At 40.1% G+C, this 20,189-nt stretch overlaps 1 protein-coding gene across 4 annotated transcripts in view; it reads right to left on the minus strand.

Moving 5' to 3' along the window:
- Positions 1 to 20,189, minus strand: part of arl15b (ADP-ribosylation factor-like 15b) — a 62,928-nt gene that overhangs the window by 35,233 nt on the left and 7,506 nt on the right. For 2 of the 4 annotated variants that reach the window (XM_027143323.2, XM_047804766.1), the window contains exons 2-3: positions 9,531 to 9,675; positions 9,088 to 9,147 (exon numbers count right to left, since the gene is read on the minus strand). In XM_027143323.2, coding sequence (XP_026999124.1) covers positions 9,088 to 9,147; positions 9,531 to 9,675 — 205 coding nt within the window. Of the gene's footprint in view, positions 1 to 9,087; positions 9,148 to 9,530; positions 9,676 to 12,979; positions 13,027 to 20,189 lie in introns of all 4 variants that reach the window. The other 2 variants (XM_027143329.2, XM_047804765.1) reach the window with 2 other exon arrangements.

Genomic DNA, 20,189 nt, shown 5'->3' on the forward strand with positions numbered 1-20,189 from the left:
TGGGGAAAAATGTTTTAGCATCTAAATAACAATTGTTTCAATCTGGATTCCATACAACACAGCCATTTCAATCTGGTTTTCATACTCAGGACTGCACTAAAATGGACCTTTTAGCCTTTCACATGTCCTGAAGTGTTCTTCAAGATTCACGCTGTATGGATTTTAGACAAACAAAAAAAAGCATAGCAAAAAGATTCTTCGGTCACGAATGGTGGTCCTGATGTGTTCGTGTCATTGACGGCTGAGTTGGCGGCCGATGACAGAGTACAGTAATACCTCTCAAAGCAATTTTCCCCCATTTAAATGAATTGAATCCCAGTAATCCGTTCCAGGTCGCAAAATTCCACTCCGGTTGTTTTGTTTATGTGTTTTGAATATGAAAAATTTTCAGTACCTGTATTTATAAATGACAAATATTGTATAAAACATACAGAAATAAAAGAGAATGTTAAAAAAATAAATCGGTTTTACTTTACGGAAGATGTGCACGGTGGTTGAGGGAGGAGTAAACAGGCGGAGGAGTAAACAGGCGGAGGAGTTAGGAGGAATTACACTTTCACTTTCGTTCACTTACTCGCTACTGTACACTCTTAATGCTACTTTACACTTAAATGGAACTTAACTAAACTTCACTAAAATTATCGAACTTAACTGAAATTCTCTTATTAACTGAACTTAATTGCTACAATTTCTGTTTTCTTTACATTAATTTTGCTTAATTTTCTTCATCGCTTTTCTCTTCACTTGTTTTTTCCTTTATTGTCACTCTTTCCTCACTAACATCTGCCGGTCGTTTTAATAAAATCCTGTACGGTCCGCATATCAGATGCGGTGTAGTCGCACAAGTTAAATTTTTAAACGGATCCAACGCTCAAAACGGATCTGAAAATTACGGATCCGCAGATGATCGGCAGCTCACGCAGCGCCTTTGCGACTCTCCATAGGAAATGAATGACTTCCGTTTTATTCGTGAAGTCCGTCTTTTGTCGTGTGCAGTGAAAAGGCGGCTTTAACCGAGTGAGACGCGGGAAGCTGAGGCAGGGGAAACAGAGCACACGTGGTTTCGGCGGCGGCGGCAGCTCGGATGCTCGTATCTCAAAAATGTGTTCGTATCTCACGGCAAAAATTTGGTCGAATCACAGCTCGTATCTCAAAAAATGTGTATGTCAAAGCGCTCGTATCTCGAGGGATCACTGTATTACAAAAAGTAAAGGTGTTGGGTTGGATGACAACATGTATAACATTAAAACCTCCTGCCTAAGATCATGTAGGTCCCCCTGTGTGCCGTCAGAACAGACACATGGACTTCACAAAACCCTTAAAGGTGTGCTGTGATATCTGGCAGCAAGACGTTAGCAGCAGATCCGAGTAGTCCTGCGAGCTGTGAGGTGAGGCCTCGTTAGATCGGACTCGTTTGTTCAGCACATCCCACAGACGCTTGTTCGTATTTGGATTTGAGGAATTTGGAGGTCGAGTCAACGACCTGAACCACGGGTCGGCAACCTTAAACAGTCAAGGAGCCATTTGAAGCCGTTTCCCACAGAAAAAAAAAACACAGGGAGCCACAAAACCCTTCTGACATGTAAAATGAAGAGAACACTGTATATAATATATAATGTTTTTTTTACCTTTATGGAAAGTAGAGAAAAAACTGTAGTGTTGCATTTTTGAAATCAATGAACTGCTACCGAGTAAACGTAATTTTATTTCTGCAAGCAAACAAAATATTTTGAACAGTTTGAACTAACCTTAACGAAAAAGACGCTGGGTCGAAGGTTACCTTCAAATAAAATGTTCAATGTCTAATCGAGTCCTCTTCGTATTCATGACATCAAAAGTTTAACTTGCGGCTGCAGTGAACCAAACGCGCGTCTGCTTGTGTGTCGGATTTCGCAAGTCGGCGGTTATGACGCGTATTTTGAGCGACAAAAAAAATTAAACACGGTTTATTTTAATGTTACAACAGCATCATAATCTTAGAATTTCATTTTTTTTAAAAACTAACTAAAATAAAAAATTTAGATTAAATATTTATTTTACAAATCTACAGGGAGCCGCAGCAGAGGGATGAAAGAGACACTTGCGGCTCTGGAGCCGCGGGTTGCCGACGCCTGAACTGAACTCATGTTCCTCAAACCGTTCCTGAACAATTTTGAAGTTTGGCAGAGAGCATCATCCTGCTGAAAGAGGCCATTAGAGAACACCGCTGCCATGAAGGAGCATACAAGAACTACAACATTGTCTAGGTAGTTGATGTGTGTCAAGGTAACGCCCGTATGAATGCCAAGACCCGGCAGAACAATGCCCTCATCCCAACTGTATCCTAGTGAAATCTCTTCCCTAGGAAAGCGACACACACACACACACACACACACACACGCCGAACACTAAACTCTCTGAAGCATACAGTTTAAACTTTTGGAAAGAAAAAAAAAAAGTTTAGATTTTCTCTTCAGTATAAAGCTACTCCAGGACACGTCATCATCTTCTGCTGAAACCCAAATCGTGGAATCATTAGTGTCCGCATCATTTTCTAAGAACGCGAAGTAAACATTATGGAAGCTTCGGTCCTTAATATCCCATCGCGCTTACCGTAACCTTCATTAGCATTCCTAAACAAAAAATATGTTCATGCTACTTTAAAACGTCCATTTAGCCACAAGATTTGAGCTCATTCTAAGAAAAGTTTTAGTTCAACAATTACTTTCTCAGTTTCTAGCTACATTACAGGTCTGTCGGAGCTTGATTTCTCCCCGTAATGCCCCGTCCCCATCTCCGTTATCGACCCCATAAGGACAGATCTCTCACATGGTGCTTTCACGTCCAATCTACTATTTCTTCATTTAAAGTCCAGCTAATCGTGCAATGAAGATTTTGGACCTCCACTGAGATGAGGCTGACTCTATGAAAATCCTGAGACATCTACAGATCTACCAGCTCCAGTTGGACTCTATGATACCAAGAGGAGATCTGAACTCCATGTGATCTTTACACCAATTCAACACTTGTTTGACTGTATATTACAATCTCACCCCCAGTTCCACCCATATGAGGATGAGGTTCCCCTTTGAGTCCGGTTCCTCTCAAGGTTTCTTCCTTACCAATTTAAGGGAGTTTTTCCTTGCCACTGCTGCCTGAGTCACCTCAGACTTGCTCATTGGGGATAAACAAATAAATAAATAAATACATACATACATACACACACTGTGAACTATATATTTATCTTAATCTTTTACTATATTAATTCTTTTTTCTCCTTATGTTTAATGTCTGCTCTATGTTTTTGTTCTGTAAAGCTGCTTTGAGACGAAGCCCATTGTAAAGAGCGCTATACAAATAAACTTGAATTGAACTGAATTGATCATCTTCCTATTGATGCGAGTTATATTTTGTAGATGTTTTGCAATAACCATAACCTAATACGTGTATTGTAACGATGTGTTGTTGTTCTTAGTGTCTCAAACAAGTGGGAGTTCAAATGCTTGCTGCTGATTTTTATGCTGAAGTACAAATGAAACCCTTGAGAGATTTTCTCTTTTGGCTTTTAAAGCAAATTACTTGTTTTGTAATTTGAAACATTTGGCGGTTCCAGAAAAAAATCTGAACTCGTGTGTTTTACTTCCATCATCTAGGACATACGGGTTCGGGCGCCATGATACATCTAAAAAAGTCATTAAAACAGCTCAACATCGCTTTAACTTGGCACAGAGTTCTGGAAAAACTGTTCAGCATCAAAATAAGGTTTGCAACGATGCGCCGAAGGCACAGGCTGAAGACCCAGTCAGTGACGTCACAATATGCTAATTATGCTAACATCACCGTCACCAAAATTGAAACTTGAAAAAAATATATACCCACTGACCCTTTTTTTTTACTGTTACTGCAAACCAAAATATTTTTAAGGATGGCCCACTTAAGGATTAATCAGAGAACAGAAAGTCTATGCTTATAAATTTCATTAGTACACAATCCTTCCACGATCGTTCTGAGACGGCGGTATGCGAAGATGAAACCTCACACAACGTTCTTGGTTTCAGAAGATGTTTGCTGGCTAGTAAAAAAAAAAAAGTGTGAGAGCAGAGTGAATTGTTTTAGCACCCTATATTCTCCTGACCTTTGGTCATACCACAAACCGAGCTCTCTGTCTTGCCTCATTCCAGCTTAGACAGCACTGGAAATGCGTTCGTGACGAGCTCCGTCCAGTCTGCATCTCCATGCCTGAGATGTGGCCAGAAATGTGGTGAAATTTAGATTTTTAGAAAAAAAAAGGAACGATTAGGAGGGAAAATGAAACAGTGTGAAACCACTGAAAGGCTGCATATATAATAAGTGTTCCAGCCGACGTTATGAGTGATCGTATATTATATTTAATCGAGCACTTGTCTGTTTAATCCAGGGCTTCCGTTCCAGAGAGACGAATCGTCGTAACGACTAGCTGTGATGTTTCTTTACATATTAAAACAAAAGGACACGATCCCACATCTGATGATCATCATTTTCTCCACATCCTTGCTTGCTCTCTGAATGACGTTTTGTATTAATGTGAACGCTACGACAAAACGCACGTCGCTGCGTCTTAACACGAAAAGTAAGAGAACATTTCATTTCAAAGCCAGAACACTGGGACTAAACACCACCGACCATGAACTGGCTCACATGTTGTAATCTTGACTGATTAACCGTACGCACACGATTGACACAGAAATCATTAAATCATGGCCGGGAACCGAAACAGGACGGGAAAAAAGTGCAAGTGAGTTAAGTGTTTTCAGATGGCTGCTTTTGAGACGTTAAACACGAGCATGTGGGGCTTCTTCATCTGTCAAACCCTCTGGAATCTCACGTCGTCGTCACGAGGCTGATGGGAAACGCACACGGACGTCTGGCCTGCTTTGATACACCAGCACCGACCCCTCCCCCGGTCTCACCCTCCCCTGGCTTCCTGGCATCACTCATTCCACCGAAAACACAACACCGGATCCTCGCAGACCGTCGAGTGGAGCGGTATCGCAGCAGGAGGAGAGAGAGAGAGAGAGAGAGAGAGAGAGAGAGAGAGAAAGAGAGAGAGAGAGAGAGAGAGAGAAGACGCGACGCTGCCTCAGACGAAAAAGTGCGATGCGAAATGAAAAACAGGGCATGTGTTTTTGGTAGAGTGTCACTCAAACGCAGCTTTGCCATGGTGATTAACTCATTTCTCACATGAGGGAACGCTTTTCAAAAGAAAACACAGCATAATGGTGTGCATCGGATTCAAAGAACTTAAGAAATGTGAAGAAACGTGTTGTTTTTTAAAGTCGTGCAGCTCCACCAGTAGCATGGGTTTATATTTAATACGCTCAATCGGATATGTTATTATTTCTATAGTAACCACTCGTTCACGGAGGCACACGAGGTGGACGCTTAGCATTTAAAAAAAAACAAAAAATAAAATCACTACGATGAAGGAAGGAGTCTCCAGTGTCAGAAGTAAAATTTGTAACTTTATTGGAAATTAGCATTATTTGTTGTTTCCAGGTTACAAGATAAGGAAGTAACTGGCCGGAAATGTTCTAAAATATTATATGTAACTATAAACAAAAGTACAACATGCTATTTAAAGGTGGGGTCTCCGTTGTTTGAAAACCAATGTTGACCAATGTTGGTCCCACCCCTGTATCGATAGCTCCGCCCACACATACATACGTAACCCAGGCGACTAACAGAAAGAAACGTGTCTTTATCATAGCTGAAGGGAAGAACAATACGATTGTAGATAAACAAACAAGCAAAAATGCCACACAAGCATAATGATGTAAAGGACAAAGGCATATATTAGTTCTGTGTAACAAAGCAAAACCAACGTTACTCACCTATCGAGAAGGAAAAAAGCGCCTCGGCGTCTTAAGTAAAGTCGGCCACATATTCACAGGTCGGAGTTTCCCGAGTCGATAACTCCTGAGCTAAACGCTGTTACTACACAAAACGCGGTTGTAGCTGCCTCTCTACATTACTACGATAGAAAAGAGGTGTTATTTGTGTAGTAACAGCGTTTAGCTCAGGAGTTATTGACTCGGGAAACTCCAACCTGTGAATATGTGGCCGACTTCCTGCTCCTTCAGTTCTCTCCAGCGCTGGAAAGCTGATCCTATATTAACACGTCCTACTTCTTGTCCTTATCGTAAGTCTTTCTTCTCTTTCTTTCTTTGTTTTTATCCTCCGTGTCGATGTTAAAACCGCTTTCTGCTAATGTCACACATGCGCACTGAACACTCTCTCCGCCCATATCGAAAAGCCCCACCCCTTTCTGCTCACTGGCTACACGTTAGTTTTGTTTTGTTTGTCGTTCCGACTCGGTTTTCTGATGCATTTCTCAAACAACGGAGACCCCACCTTTAATGGCATTCAAACAGCATTGGCAAATGGCTGTGTTGTAAAAGAATAAAATGGCTGTGTTGTAAAAGAAACACACGGAAATAGAGGAAAATGATTACATCTCGGTATGTTAACAGCAACACCGCTTCATCACACCACCTCACTGTTGATCACTTTTCTCTAAAAGCACAACACTGACTGGACTGCTTTATTCTCAACGTTAGACAAACGCTACTGTACACAGATCCAAGCCAAAAATCTGTTTTTTTTTTAACTCTTTCTCCAAAACAACAATCATGTCTGACGAAAACACACGTAAATAAATAATTTACTACTATTAACATGACAACTAATCCCCAAATCAAAATCCAGCCTGCTATATGTACACATGATGTTTTTCTCACTCAGGAGGCTTTGGTGAAGGTATGAAATCAAAATAAAGATAGAGAGCAGGATTCAGGATTATTATTAATAAAGGTGCCGGTGTGCTGTTGTCTGACCTGACATGGCTCAGTGGCTAATTTTTGGGTTTGAATATTTATAATCAATAAAACTCCCAAAAAACAAGCTCTAGGGCAAGATGTTTATTGATGGAGGTCTACATGACTTGACCTTTAATTTGACCTTTAAATGATCAACTACTGTTGAGACATTTGGATTGCAAACTCATTGGGGAATAGACTCTGGTAAGCCACGATATATTAAATAGCCCTTTCTACAAAGAGTACAGATTAAGCGATTTGCCAGAATGATGCTCGGTTACTAAAACAAACAATGTCTGAAACCAGAATGTGTTTAGTATCGCGGTGACTGTTCGCTCAGTACAGTGTGTTCATGTGTGTTTACATCCCAGTGTTTACGTTTACTTCCCTTACTCCGTGTTTCACTACAGGATCAACCAAAGGTGACCTCTGACTCACCAACCAAATGAGCGGGCATCGGTCTGGGGCGACAGCTGTCTCTGGTAAACATTTCTGTTTCCAGTTTCCTCCAACACCTGTGTGTGTGTGTGTGTGTGTGTGTGTGTGTGTGTGTGTGTGTGTGTGTGTGTGTGAGTGAGTGATTGTGTGTGTGAGTGAGTGTTTGTGTGTGAGTGTGAGAGTGTTTGTGTGTGTGTGTGTGTGTGTGTGTGAGTGTTTGTGTGTGTGTGTGTGTGTGTGTGTGTGAGTGTGTGTGTGTGTGTTTGCGTGTGTGTGTTTGTGTGTGTGTGTGTGCGTGTGTGTTTGGGTGTGTGTGTGTGCGTGTGTGTTTGGGTGTGTGTGTGCGTGTGTGTTTGGGTGTGTGTGTGCGTGTGTGTTTGCGTGTGTGGTGTTTGCGTGTGTGTGTGTGTTTGCGTGTGTGTGTGTGTTTGCGTGTGTGTGTGTGCGTGTGTGTTTGGGTGTGTGTGTGTGTGTGTGTGTGAGTGATTGTGTGTGTGAGTGAGTGTTTGTGTGTGAGTGTGAGAGTGTTTGTGTGTGTGTGTGTGTGTGTGTGAGTGTTTGTGTGTGTGTGTGTGTGTGTGAGTGTGTGTGTGTGTGTTTGCGTGTGTGTGTTTGTGTGTGTGTGTGCGTGTGTGTGTTTGTGTGTGTGTGTGTGCGTGTGTGTTTGTGTGTGTGTGTGCGTGTGTGTTTGTGTGTGTGTGTGTGCGTGTGTGTTTGCGTGTGTGGTGTTTGTTTGTGTGTGTGTTTGCGTGTGTGTGTGTGTTTGCGTGTGTGTGTGTTTGCGTGTGTGTGTGTGTTTGCGTGTGTGTGTGTGTGTGTTTGCGTGTGTGTGTGTGTGTGTTTGGGTGTGTGTGTGTGTGTGTTTGGGTGTGTGTGTGTGTGTGTTTGTGTGTGTTTGCGTGCGTGTGTGTTTGCGTGCGTGTGTGTTTGCGTGCGTGTGTGTTTGCGTGCGTGTGTGTTTGCGTGCGTGTTTGGGAGTGTGCGCGTGTGTGTGTGTGCGTGCGCGTGTGTGTGTGTGCGCGTGTTTGTGTGTGTGCGCGTGTTTGTGTGTGTGCGCGTGTTTGTGTGTGTGTTTGTGTGCGTGTGTGTGTTTGTGTGCGTGTGTGTTTGTGTGTGTCTCTGATACTTTACACCAGACTAAATAAAAAAGACTAGTAAGGTTACTATTATATATAATAGTATTTTAACGATTAAAACAAACAAACAAGGCGATTTGGATTCGTAACATTGTTGACGCTCACAGATCAATTATTAAATGTTGCTGAATGTCAGTGCTGATAAAATTCACTTATTAATCAATTATTACAACATGAAGCAGATAAATAGAGAAATGTTTAATCTGAAAATTCTCATACAGAACCTTTAACAAAACATAATAATAATAATAATCTAGAATTTACTTATTTCAAGGGAAATTAGTGATACGCCCTATATTTAAAAATCTATTTTAAAGAATTTTTAAAATAGGTTTACGACATCAAATATTTCTTTTGGAACGGGACAAATCTTATGTTATTTAATGTAGAAGGAAACGAAGATGAATCCTTCATGTTTGTACAGCAGTAAGGAGGAATTGTACACCACTGTGCTCCCACCACCATGCTTTACACCATCAGTCTCTTTGGAAACAAAATGTTTGCTTTACTGATTAATAATTACATTTAACGAAACCTGACACATTTCAAGCACTGATATCAGCACTGGTTTGGATCGTAGCAGCGTTATTATACGGTAACGTTACACAGTGTATCGCTTTAACTTTAATGTTCTGACGATACAGACAGAAACAGGAACACTAAGCGTGTACGCTGCTTACCTCCCAGCTCTTTGACGTTTAGGATGGCGTTCTGGAACGGCACGGCTTTAATGCTAAAACCTGCAAACAAAATCGAATCATTAACGTCTTCGAAAACTCAAATCTCTCAGAATCTCTATAAATACGAGCGCTAGTACAAATCCAGGGAAACCATCGGGCGTCGAGAGACGACGATGCCGTAACCGAGAGAGACGGTTTTGATTGAGGAGGAAAAAAAAATAGTAAGACATTAAAAGATTACTTTTCTGATTCGTTTCAAAAGTACGACAACATCGCTTTAAAAAAAAAAAAAACTTAAAATGTCTTCATATGTTTGTGTGTCAGGGATGGAGATTTGATCTGTGCATGGATGTGTGCATGTGTGTGCGTGTGTGTGTGTGTGTGTGTGTGTGTGTGTGTGTGTGTGTGTGTGTGTGCGCGAGTGTGTGTGTGTTTGTTTTGACCTGTGGTAGGTACTATAGTGTCGGCGGCTTCGTTGCACAGTCTGGACAGCAGGCTGGTCTTTCCGGAGCCCGTCAACCCGATACACACTACATCATACTCCGGTCTGGGGGGAGGCGGACCTTTACAGCACAGAGTTCTGAAACACTGAAAGAGAGAGAGAGAGAGAGAGAGAGAGAGAGAGAGAGAGAGAGAGAGAGAGAGAGAGAGAGACGGTGTGAGACAGACAGAAAGAAAGAGAAAGTGAGAGACAGTGAGAGAAACAGTGAGAGAGAAAGAGAGAGACAATGAGGGGGGGGCAGTACAAAAAAAACATAAGAGAAATTATATTGAGAATAAGAAATTAAAGGTAAAACCAAAAAAATATATATATATCCTGAACATTCTTCAGTGTCAAACTGCAAAAAAACCCCAAAATAACTGTTTTATATAAAGAGGTTGCAGCTACTTTGCTTTGGTCATTAATTTACATTTATAGCATTTGGCAGATGACTTTTTCAGAGTGACTTAGAAAAGTATATATTAGTGTTATAACATACCAAAGCATGTTGACATAATGATGTCGCACACTGTTCACAGATGTGATTAAACAAGCACAATACCAGGCCTTCACCAATACACCATACATCAAATCTCTTGCCCAATACCTCATACAAATACCCCATACCCTATATCTCATGCCCAATACTCCATACCACAAAAATCTGATCATACCCCATACCCGACACTGACACCCCATCCCTGAAACCCCATAGGTAGGACTTGATACCCCATAACTGTTACCCCAGAGCTAGTAGGAGATAATCGAAACCCTATACCCCTAACTTGATGCCCAATAAGCAAGTCTTGATGCCCAATACCTTATCGCACCCCTTCTGAAAGCCACGACAGATGTATACACATGTTACAATGACACAGCAAGAAAATAAAACGATCCACTGCACACAGCAAGTTTCCACTGAACTCTAAACACACCAGCGGCTGTCAGAACTCCGTGAATTAACGTCAGAACGAGGCAAAATATTTCAACGGCTGCCTTAATGCTGCTTCTTGTCCCTTAATATGGCACCAATAAGGCAGATCAAACACCACACAGCAGAAACGAAGATCAAAGCTCACAGAGAACTGGCTGTTGAAGTGCATCTGTGTGTGTGTGTGTGTGTGTGTGTGTGTGTGTGTGTGTGTGTGTGTGTGTGTGTGTGTGTGTGCGTGAATACAAAGGCCACCAACCAGGCTGGGACTGGAATCACAGATTTATCATGGCTGGGCCTCTTTCCCATAAGAGATGTGTGTTTGTGAATGATATGGAGAGTTAAGCTAGAAAACACTTCAACTGTTGGATAAGAGCAGATGCTGAGAGAGAGAGAGAGAGAGAGAGAGAGAGAGAGAGAGAGAGAGAGAGAGAGAGAGAGAGAAGGCTGTGTACATAAACACCAATGAACCATGTTTACTGCTAATAAACTGCCACACTGCAGAGCAAAACACGCCCCCAGGGGGTGGGGAATATACAAGAGAGCACAAAACTAGTGATGGATAACATGACATGACAAACTGAAATGTCGTCACCTCTGACTTTATGGAAGCTCTATAAACCTCTGTGTCCATGACACACCTTGAGATGAAAAATCTCTCTATATATAAAAAACAAAACAAAAAAAAAAAAAACACAGATTGACAAAAATAGGAAAAAGATTTAATAATTGACAAAGAGAAGAAAAAGATTTGTTTGTTATTTACGTAAATATCGTAACAAAAAAGTTGTCAAACATTAGAAAGTCACAGCAGAAATATTTTCTCAAATGATCAAACAAGAATAAAAATGAAAAACTAAATACTCAACCAAAAAGTGTTAAAAAATAAAGAAAGATGAAAAGAATTTTTAATATACTAATAAAAAATAAATACCATCAAAAATTAATAAACAGATTGAGTAATTAAAATGAATAAGGAAAAAATAAATAAACAAAATGAAACATCATTATTTTGAAAAATGAAGCAAAAAAAAAACAGGTTGATGAAATACTTTTTTATTTTTATTTTAATATCTATATCTTTATCCACACTGAGGCACGAGGGAAGATGAAGTGAGTAAACTTAACTTTCACGGTTAGGTTTTGTGATCTATCTGAAGTCTGCTGTAATATCAGCAGTTAGGAGAACCACAATGATAAATATGACCATCAGGGGACGCTAAAAGCACATTAAACTCAATTATTGACTTTTTATCATAAACGACCTAATAATATATAAATCTGAGAAAAAAAACTCAGAAATGTAAAAGAGTAAATATTATTATGAGTGCTGGAGAAAATTCAGGCCCTAAATGGACTGTTTTATAAACACACACACAGAATTTAATGTGAAGGTCTGTGATATGAACTCTTGTACAGTGCGACGCTGCCCTCTAGTGGCTGTATGAAGTAAACTAGTGATTACAATGAGATACTGAGCTGCTACATCACCATGAAAATGAACTCTATAAACACATTGTGATTGGTCAGAAGGTGTTGAGTATTTAACTCTTATAGTAGTACAGATTTACATTAATACTGTCAGAAGAAAGACTTTGTTTATCTCAAAAAAAGAAAAAAAATGATGTTCTGTACATGTGAAAATAATAAGAAAAAATATCATGTGGTGAAAGAAAGTAAGAAAGAAAAATAGATCATTTATATCACGAGAAAGAAAAGGAAAATAATGATACTGTGTGTTGAGAGAGAAAAAAAGAAAAAGAGCCACAGGGACTTTTTAAGATCCCTGAAATAGGAACCTTTTCAGGATGCGTTTCTGTAGGCAACAGATACATACTTTTCTTGAAAGAAAAAGTTTTTCATTAAGTGTGAACGAGTGACGTTGAGGCAGATTAAACAGTAAAACTGTTATCATCTCTATATTAAACTGATTTAGCGCTACCTGAAAACCATTAAACAGCATCACCACCAGGAGGCGCCAAAGACGACGCTTAATACGTCGTTATGCACATGAGCTAAAGCTGCAGTGATTATGCGTTTTACTTCGTTAAAATGTGTTAATTATGTAAATGTAGCTGTTACTATAGAAACAACCTACTAGAAGAATTAATATAAACTTCATGTCCTCTATGTTACGGCTGCTGCACGACACACACCTTCTGACCAATCAGATTCAAGATTGGAAACCACCTTGGTGTAATTAATAATTAATATAATAAAAATAGATTTTAACCCAATGAGCTACTTTCTGTTTTATTTGTTTATTTGTTTGTTTGTTTATATCTTTGTAAGTGTTCTACGTCAGTCATTACAGATCAGTCAAACTTGGGCAGGTTTTATCTCATCCGCTGGATTATTTTGGAATATTGTTATGTTATTAAAATGAGTTCTCTTTCTCTCACACACACACACTCCACCACAACCTCCTGCCCAACAGTCTGAACACCTCTGGATAAATTCATCATGGTTTAAATTAATACCATGTGCAGGAACAACCTTTTGGAGCCACACCATACGTCTGAATCTTCTATAGCCAGAGGTTATGCAGAGAGAAAGAAGGGAAAAGAAGGAAGGAAAGAAAATGAAATTAGTAAAATGAAGAACGTATAAATTTATTTTTTTAAAAAGTCCCTCTGAGATGTTTAATATAACGACACATTGATAGTTTTCTTTTCTAATATTGAGCGTATATTGATTATAAACTGTACACATTTACTTATATTTTTAAATCGCAAAAAAAAAATTCTAAGAATCAAATTTTTTTTTTCTGCATAAATATTTTTGATTTATGTATATTAAAAAAATGTATGATTGTTTTATGGAACTGAAAGAAAATAAAGACTTAAATACAGAGCAAATACAGTGTCTGTTTTTTTTTTCTTCTTTTCTTTTTTCCATCTTCACGCTCACGTATAAACAGCATGACAAAAACATGAGCCTGAAAGGAAGGAATTTGATAAGAAGGATAAGGATGGAGTATGTTTGACCTGGAAAATGTCCTGGGAAGAAGAAAAAAAAATGTGAAAAGCATGTGAGATTACTTCCCTGCCATAACATCAGGAAAAGGAGTTTGTTTTGTTTTATTGTTATTATAAGAAGGAAAAATGAACAAATTTTCCTATATACTGTATGTAACTTTGTATGTAGCATTTCTTATCATAAAAATTTTAAAGCCTGGATCATAATATCAGGTATTTTCATCCTGATCAGGTTCACGGTAAGATTGTAATCAAATCTAATTATCTTTTTTTTTTTACAGAAATGAACAATTAGTGTGTCACTTATTTATAGAGGCCTAAATATAATGTTGGATCCTAATCCTGGCTCTGCTTCAGACAGAACTCGTTTCCTTCTTTCTGTTCGCTCGACTTGACGCTTGAGAGAACTGTTTCATCTTCCTGAGTACAAACGACTGTTTATGAATCAGAGGTTTATCGTGTTGTTCGCTGGTAAAGTCAAAGTCACTGAAATGTAAAAGCTTAAGCACAAACTGTCACTTTTCTCCTCTGTCATTAGTTCACCTCAGAATCTTGACCTTGACTTCACTACCTTGAAATTCAGATTTTTTATTAACCTCGAGCTTTCACCTAATTATCATAAATGTCTGATTGTGAGAATAAAACGTGAGGCGTAATTTTGCGTGGTTTTGAGTCGCAATTCTGATGTAATTTTGAGATAAACTGGAATTTTATTTAGAATCTTAAAATCTTGAAATCTACAATTTTAACTGATCTGAATACTGATCTCAATTTTGTATCTTGTGTACGTCAAGATTTTATCATCTCGATTTTTTTCTGTCTCAAAAGCCTGACTTTTTGAGTAATTATCTTGTCTTAATGTTTCGACCTCAAGATCCTAACTCGGCTCAATTCTAACTCTGGAGATTTCAAGCTCCGCAGGAATCTGACTGCACCGAGAAACGTAGCGAGATCAGATTTCGATAGTTTCCTTGTGCAGCAGGTCGACATGGCACTTTCTTTAAAATAACACAAACTGTGTGTTGTTACGAGTGTACGCTGTTAGCAAGCGAAATCATTCTGATTTGTACTGTGTGAAGTAAAAATGTCAGTTTAAGTGTTTTTTTGCTGGGCATTTCCACCACTGAGAGCTGGGACATTTGCCAGACTAGTTCAACAACCAACAACAGGAAAGTCCTGAAACGGTGACTAGCGGCCCAAACGGGGGGCTTCTAGGAAGCCCAAACCTCCTTAGTACACAAAAGACAATGTTCATTGATGCCATCCATTCATTCTCACAGTGAGAGCAGGAAAGGTGGTGATTATCGCAGCCTGTGTGCCATCCAGGACAACATCAAGTGCCAAGTTTAAACAACACTGATGTCTAACTGCCAGGCAGACAGAAAATAACAGCGACAGAGCAAACACTCTGACCTTCGGGCTGCCCGACAAACAGAAAACCACCAAGTTTACAAGTAAACACTGAGATTTAAAGAAACAAACAAAAGTAGTACAAAACGATATCTATAAAAAGGAGGACACAGGTAAAAAAAAAAAAAAAAAAAAAAATTGTTTTAGGTAAACAACTGTATGTTTTTCCATTAAAACTTGAATGTTAAGACTAAAATTATCTATACGCAATGAATTTATTCAATATTTATTTTTATCAACCAAACATTATCTTTTGCAGCATGAAATCGATTTTTGTATCGTTAAAATGGCCACCAATTTCAGCCCATTATCACAATTCTCTAGCGTCCCCACATGGTTTTGCGACAAATACTCTCAGGAAAATCAAATCAAATCAAATCAGCACCTACCGAACAATCGGTATCCAACAGTGCCGTCAATCAAACATGTTTTAAAGCCCGTTATGAAACGATCATGTAAGAATAAGGTTTTCAGGTCACGCAAGATTAAGAGTGGAATAATCCCCTTATGGATGATGTCCAAAATGACAGAACGTCTTTGTGTAGCTTTGCTCAACACAAATTCCAAGCTGAAGAACACATAAACCAGCAACAGAACGTTTCATCCTTTGGATGAGAAAAATGGTAAGAGTTAAGGAACATGAAAGAAAGAGTAGAGCTAACACCCCTGCTTCTAAATTCTCTATTGCCCCTTTTCCACCGAGGCAGTTTGAGTGCTGGTTCGGAGCCTAATTTAGAACCGGTTCTTTCCTTTTTGACAGCCAAAGCACCGGCTCTGAACCAGGAAAAGTGGTTCTGGTCTAGACCGGGGGGGCTCTTTCATCTCTCTGCTACGGCTCCCTGTAGATTTGGAAAATAAATATTTAATTTAAATATCTCTTATTTTAGTTAGTTAGTTTTGTCGCTCAAAATATGCGTCATAACCGCCGAATTGCGAAATCCGACACGGAAGCAGACGCAGTTTTGGTTTGCTGCAGCTGGCAAGTTAAAATTTTGATGTCTTGCAGGGATGTCAAGTGTCACGCATTGAGACTGACAGTCCCTCATGTCGGTCTTTTCTCACGCTCTCCTGCCACACATCCTACTTCTCATGCAGAAAAACTTTTTGACTATTTATCATATATTTAATAAGCCGCAGCGCCCAAAACGTATCAGTCCGCACCGCTGTCTCAGTTCTAAGTTCTTAGTCGAGCCTGACACTTACCTGTATCAGCCAATCAAAAAAAGGCTACACAATAGCCAATCAGAAAATAGCACTATCTGGGAAAGATTTAAAGCAACAAGCAATGAAAAAATTGGGGTTGCAGGGGGTGGGGGTGGGGGTGGGGGGGTCTGAATTTAAGTCTATAGTCTTTCAACCTGTACACTTTACCGTTTATGGAATTTTGTGGGTGTCGCAAATGAGCTGTGCTGTAAACATATTTTATACCAGATCGATTTTTGAATCTTTCATAAATACGACGGAATTTTTTTTTATCCGTTTGACTCGCGCAGACATTTACACGACTTTAGAGATCGATTGCTAAATGAAGCTCGTTGTAACTTTGGGAGGAGGACGACAACCATTAGGCCCTGCAGTTCTCTCAGTCTACATTCATTCAGATACATTGAAAACACATGTTTTGGCTTTCTGTCCAGTGAGACAACGTTTTTGTTTCATCCAACAAAAAAACAAAAAGCTTTCCAAACAAAGACACTCTCAAGCGGTTAAATCTAGAAAAACGCTGTCTGAGAAGTTGAGATATTTAAATACGATGGCATGTGACGCGTGACCCATGTAACTCGATGTTGTAGGGAAGTTGTTGTGCCTGTTATCCGGTTTGTTAGCTCTGTTGCTTAACATTCAGAAAGTATTTTACTCATAATAGCAAGAAACTAACTTCACCGCTTCACCTAACTATTAAAATAAATTAATAAATAAATGTGAACTTTCCTCGACATTGCAGAGTCGATTCGAAGAGACAGAAATGGTCGTAAGTCAAAGCAGCTTACATTTTCACACGTATGCGGTATAATTGACCTGAGTGCTTTCAGACATTTCAGTGTGGATGCACATTTTATAGAAAGCTGTAGTATTTCTATCTGGACAAATGCGGCTGTACCCCTTTTCCACCAAACAGAACCGGGTGCTGGTTCAGAGCTCATGCTGGTGCAGCGTCGGTTCCCCTGGTGAACCTTCTAAGAACCGGTTTGCCTTTCCATCGGTTAGAGAGCATCACAGCGCCGAGTGTGACGTCACTGTATACGTGTCACGTTACACAGCGACGTTAGCGCAGCAGCGGCAAACACAAGAACAACATTGATGGATGTTACTTTACGTTATGTTACTTTCCGACGTGTACGCGCAGCTCCGTGTAATCTGTATAAACGGAGGTTGTGATCGAGAAAGTACGTAACGTTATTTTATCGTTAACACAGACAAAAGTTAGCCTTAGCATGTAGCTACCTACTATCATGTGTGCTGATAACTGATCATATAGCGGTAAAGTAAAAGTGTATTAAAAACATTAGTATACTTAAGGTACATTATCAAATGCGCTAACAGTAGCCCCGCCCACAAGCGGTTCTTAAGTCTAGACCAGCAACGTTTTGGTGCTACTTAAGAACCACTTTTCCTGGTTCAGAGTCGGTGCTTTGGCGGTCGAAACAGAAAGAACTGGTTCTAAATTAGGCTCCGAACCTGCACTCAAACTGCCTCGGTGGGAAAGAGGCAATACTGCCTTGAACTGGAACTTGGGCGATGAAGATTCCTTCAAATAAAACTTTGTAATTACTGAATTCTGGCTTTCACTTTGTAAGAAACTATTTCAGTTGTTAAATTGACAATAATGTGCATTCCACCATGAACGAGTCAAGTCTTTTGTGTTGCTAATGTGCGTTCCAGAAATACCCTTTAAACACCCATCAAACAGGAGAAAATGATTGAAGAACTGTTTCAACAACATTTGACATCGCTGTGACTGGACCTCCAACCAGGCTTCCTCACACAACATCAGCGCCTGACCTCACTGATGCTCCGCTAGCCGAACGAACGGCCAGGGCTCTGACATCTAGTGGAAGGCCTTCCCAGAATGCGATGTTCGACAAAAACGACGTGGTTGACGATCCGAAAACGTCTGGGCACATTGTGTATCGTTACCACATGCGGGGTTATTAGGTGTGTAGGTTTATTTTATTATTACAGTGGCTGTAGCATCACCTTCGTTTAAACGTTCTGGTGAACTCCCTTGAAGCTGAAATAAATGAAAACGTAGGATGTAATGTCTTTCTCTAACAGTGTAGTACTCTTAACTTTTAAAAAAGGAAATGTTTTTAACTTCACTCAGTCAGACTATTAATATAGAAACGAGACCCTGACTGACGAACACAAGCTAACAATTGTGAAGGGAGTCGTCACTGCGAGACTCAATAAATCCTGTCATCTGGGATTTGGTAGTGGTAGAGGTACAGGAAGTGGCTCTTTTGTTTTCCTAATTTGTGACCTATTCCCACCCTGTTGCAACATTTTACAACAGAGGACGTTTTCTGAATGACATCCTGTTTGGGCGCTTAAACGATCCCCGTTTCCCAGCATGCCCTTGGGTGAGCTGACCAAGGCCACAGGGAGCGCTGTCCCGTCCAAACTGTCGCCGTCCTCCGCCTCCCTAACCGAGGGACCAGACGACTATATCCTGCTATATCAAAGCACGGAAGTGGAGCATGTGTGGAACAACGTGGTTTCAGTCGCCATTCCGACATGAGCCAGTCTTTATTTATATATTTATTTAATTACCAAAAGAGACAAAAACATAGACCCACATCACACTATAAACAGACCCTGCAATTCATATAATATCAAAACGAAAGCTTGAACTAGCACTTTGTCCCTATTTTTACATGTATATATATAAAAAAAAAGTTTTAGATTGATGGTATCCTAACCTAGTGAACCAGTGGTAATGTATTCATCGATAGAGACTAATGTACATCGGCTAAATGCCGTAAATGAAATTTTAAATCGCCACGTTCACGAACATTCATACCATATACGAAATCTGGAATCTGATTGGTCCGGATTCAGTCAATCGATTTCATGTAACTCTGCTTCACCCGAGTGCTGATTATTTTCCTGAAACAGCACAAGAGACAGTGTTTTATTCCTTACTCACAGGACGAACGCTCCGTCATGGTGTCACGACGATTTGTCACTTTGCTTACGTTGCAACCTGAAAATGCAGAACTGCAGTCCATCAAATCTCCACAGCACATTGATTGAACTCCACCCAACAGATTAAACATAAACGTATTCAGGCACTGAAACGTTAGCGGAGATCTATACTCGCTGATCTGGATTTTCTGAATGTCACCTGTTAAGTTATGAAACAAAACCACAGAGGATTCAGAGGAACGGGAGGCACTGAAGATTAGTAGAAGTGGAAGTAGATGCAAGAACAGAAAGTTTTAAATAAACTACAAGTAGTTGAATGCATGTAAAAGAAAAACAGTCATTATTAAAAGACGCCACTATTTCTATGGTCCCTGGGTACATTTTTATATCAGACACCCCAAGGGCCATTTTTTCCCCAGGTCAGTCTTCTTCTACTGCCCTGGGACAATTTTACCAACTTTCACTAATGTCTACCCTTCCTCTGACTATTTCTACAGTCTACGGTGCACTGTTCCACCTGGAGCCCAATTTCTACCATCCTCATTTGCCATCAATTGCTCCTTTCTGGAAAAAAAACAAGCGGTGAATAATATGATCTCAGTCGATATGAGCTGATTAACCACACGACCAATTAAGTTCTAAAGACTGGACAACAGAACTGGTCTTAGGACTGAAACAGAAACATAGAAACATAGCGTACAACACGGCATCCATGTGACTGCTGGAATCATGGGCGTCGGGAGCAAATAAAACCATATAACAGTTCCGACGCTCACGGATTTCGGGAAGCAGGAGTGTGATCAATGCTGTGGGTAAAACGCGGAAAGGAGTTTAATTTATTAGGGCATTCTTCAAGCAGGACGGATTCAACTGGTGGCGCTCTGGAAAGTAATGACATATGCGCTGAATAGAGATGGAAAAAGTGGGTGTGTCCTGTCCCACCCACGTATAATGGTTCCGACACCCATGGATGAAATATTTAATTCACCAGTTCTGGTTTTCAGAATCAGCATGATGGCTTAGTGCTTAGAAAGTTCGCCTCACACCTGCAGGGTTGGGGGTTCGATTCCCGCCTCCGCCTTGTGTGTGTGGAGTTTGCATGTTCTCCCCGTGCCTCGGGGGTTTCCTCCGGGTACTCCGGTTTCCTCCCCTGGTC

This window comes from Tachysurus fulvidraco, chromosome 20 (genome assembly GCF_022655615.1).
Source record: "Tachysurus fulvidraco isolate hzauxx_2018 chromosome 20, HZAU_PFXX_2.0, whole genome shotgun sequence".
In the NCBI taxonomy this organism is placed as follows: Eukaryota; Metazoa; Chordata; class Actinopteri; order Siluriformes; family Bagridae; genus Tachysurus; species Tachysurus fulvidraco.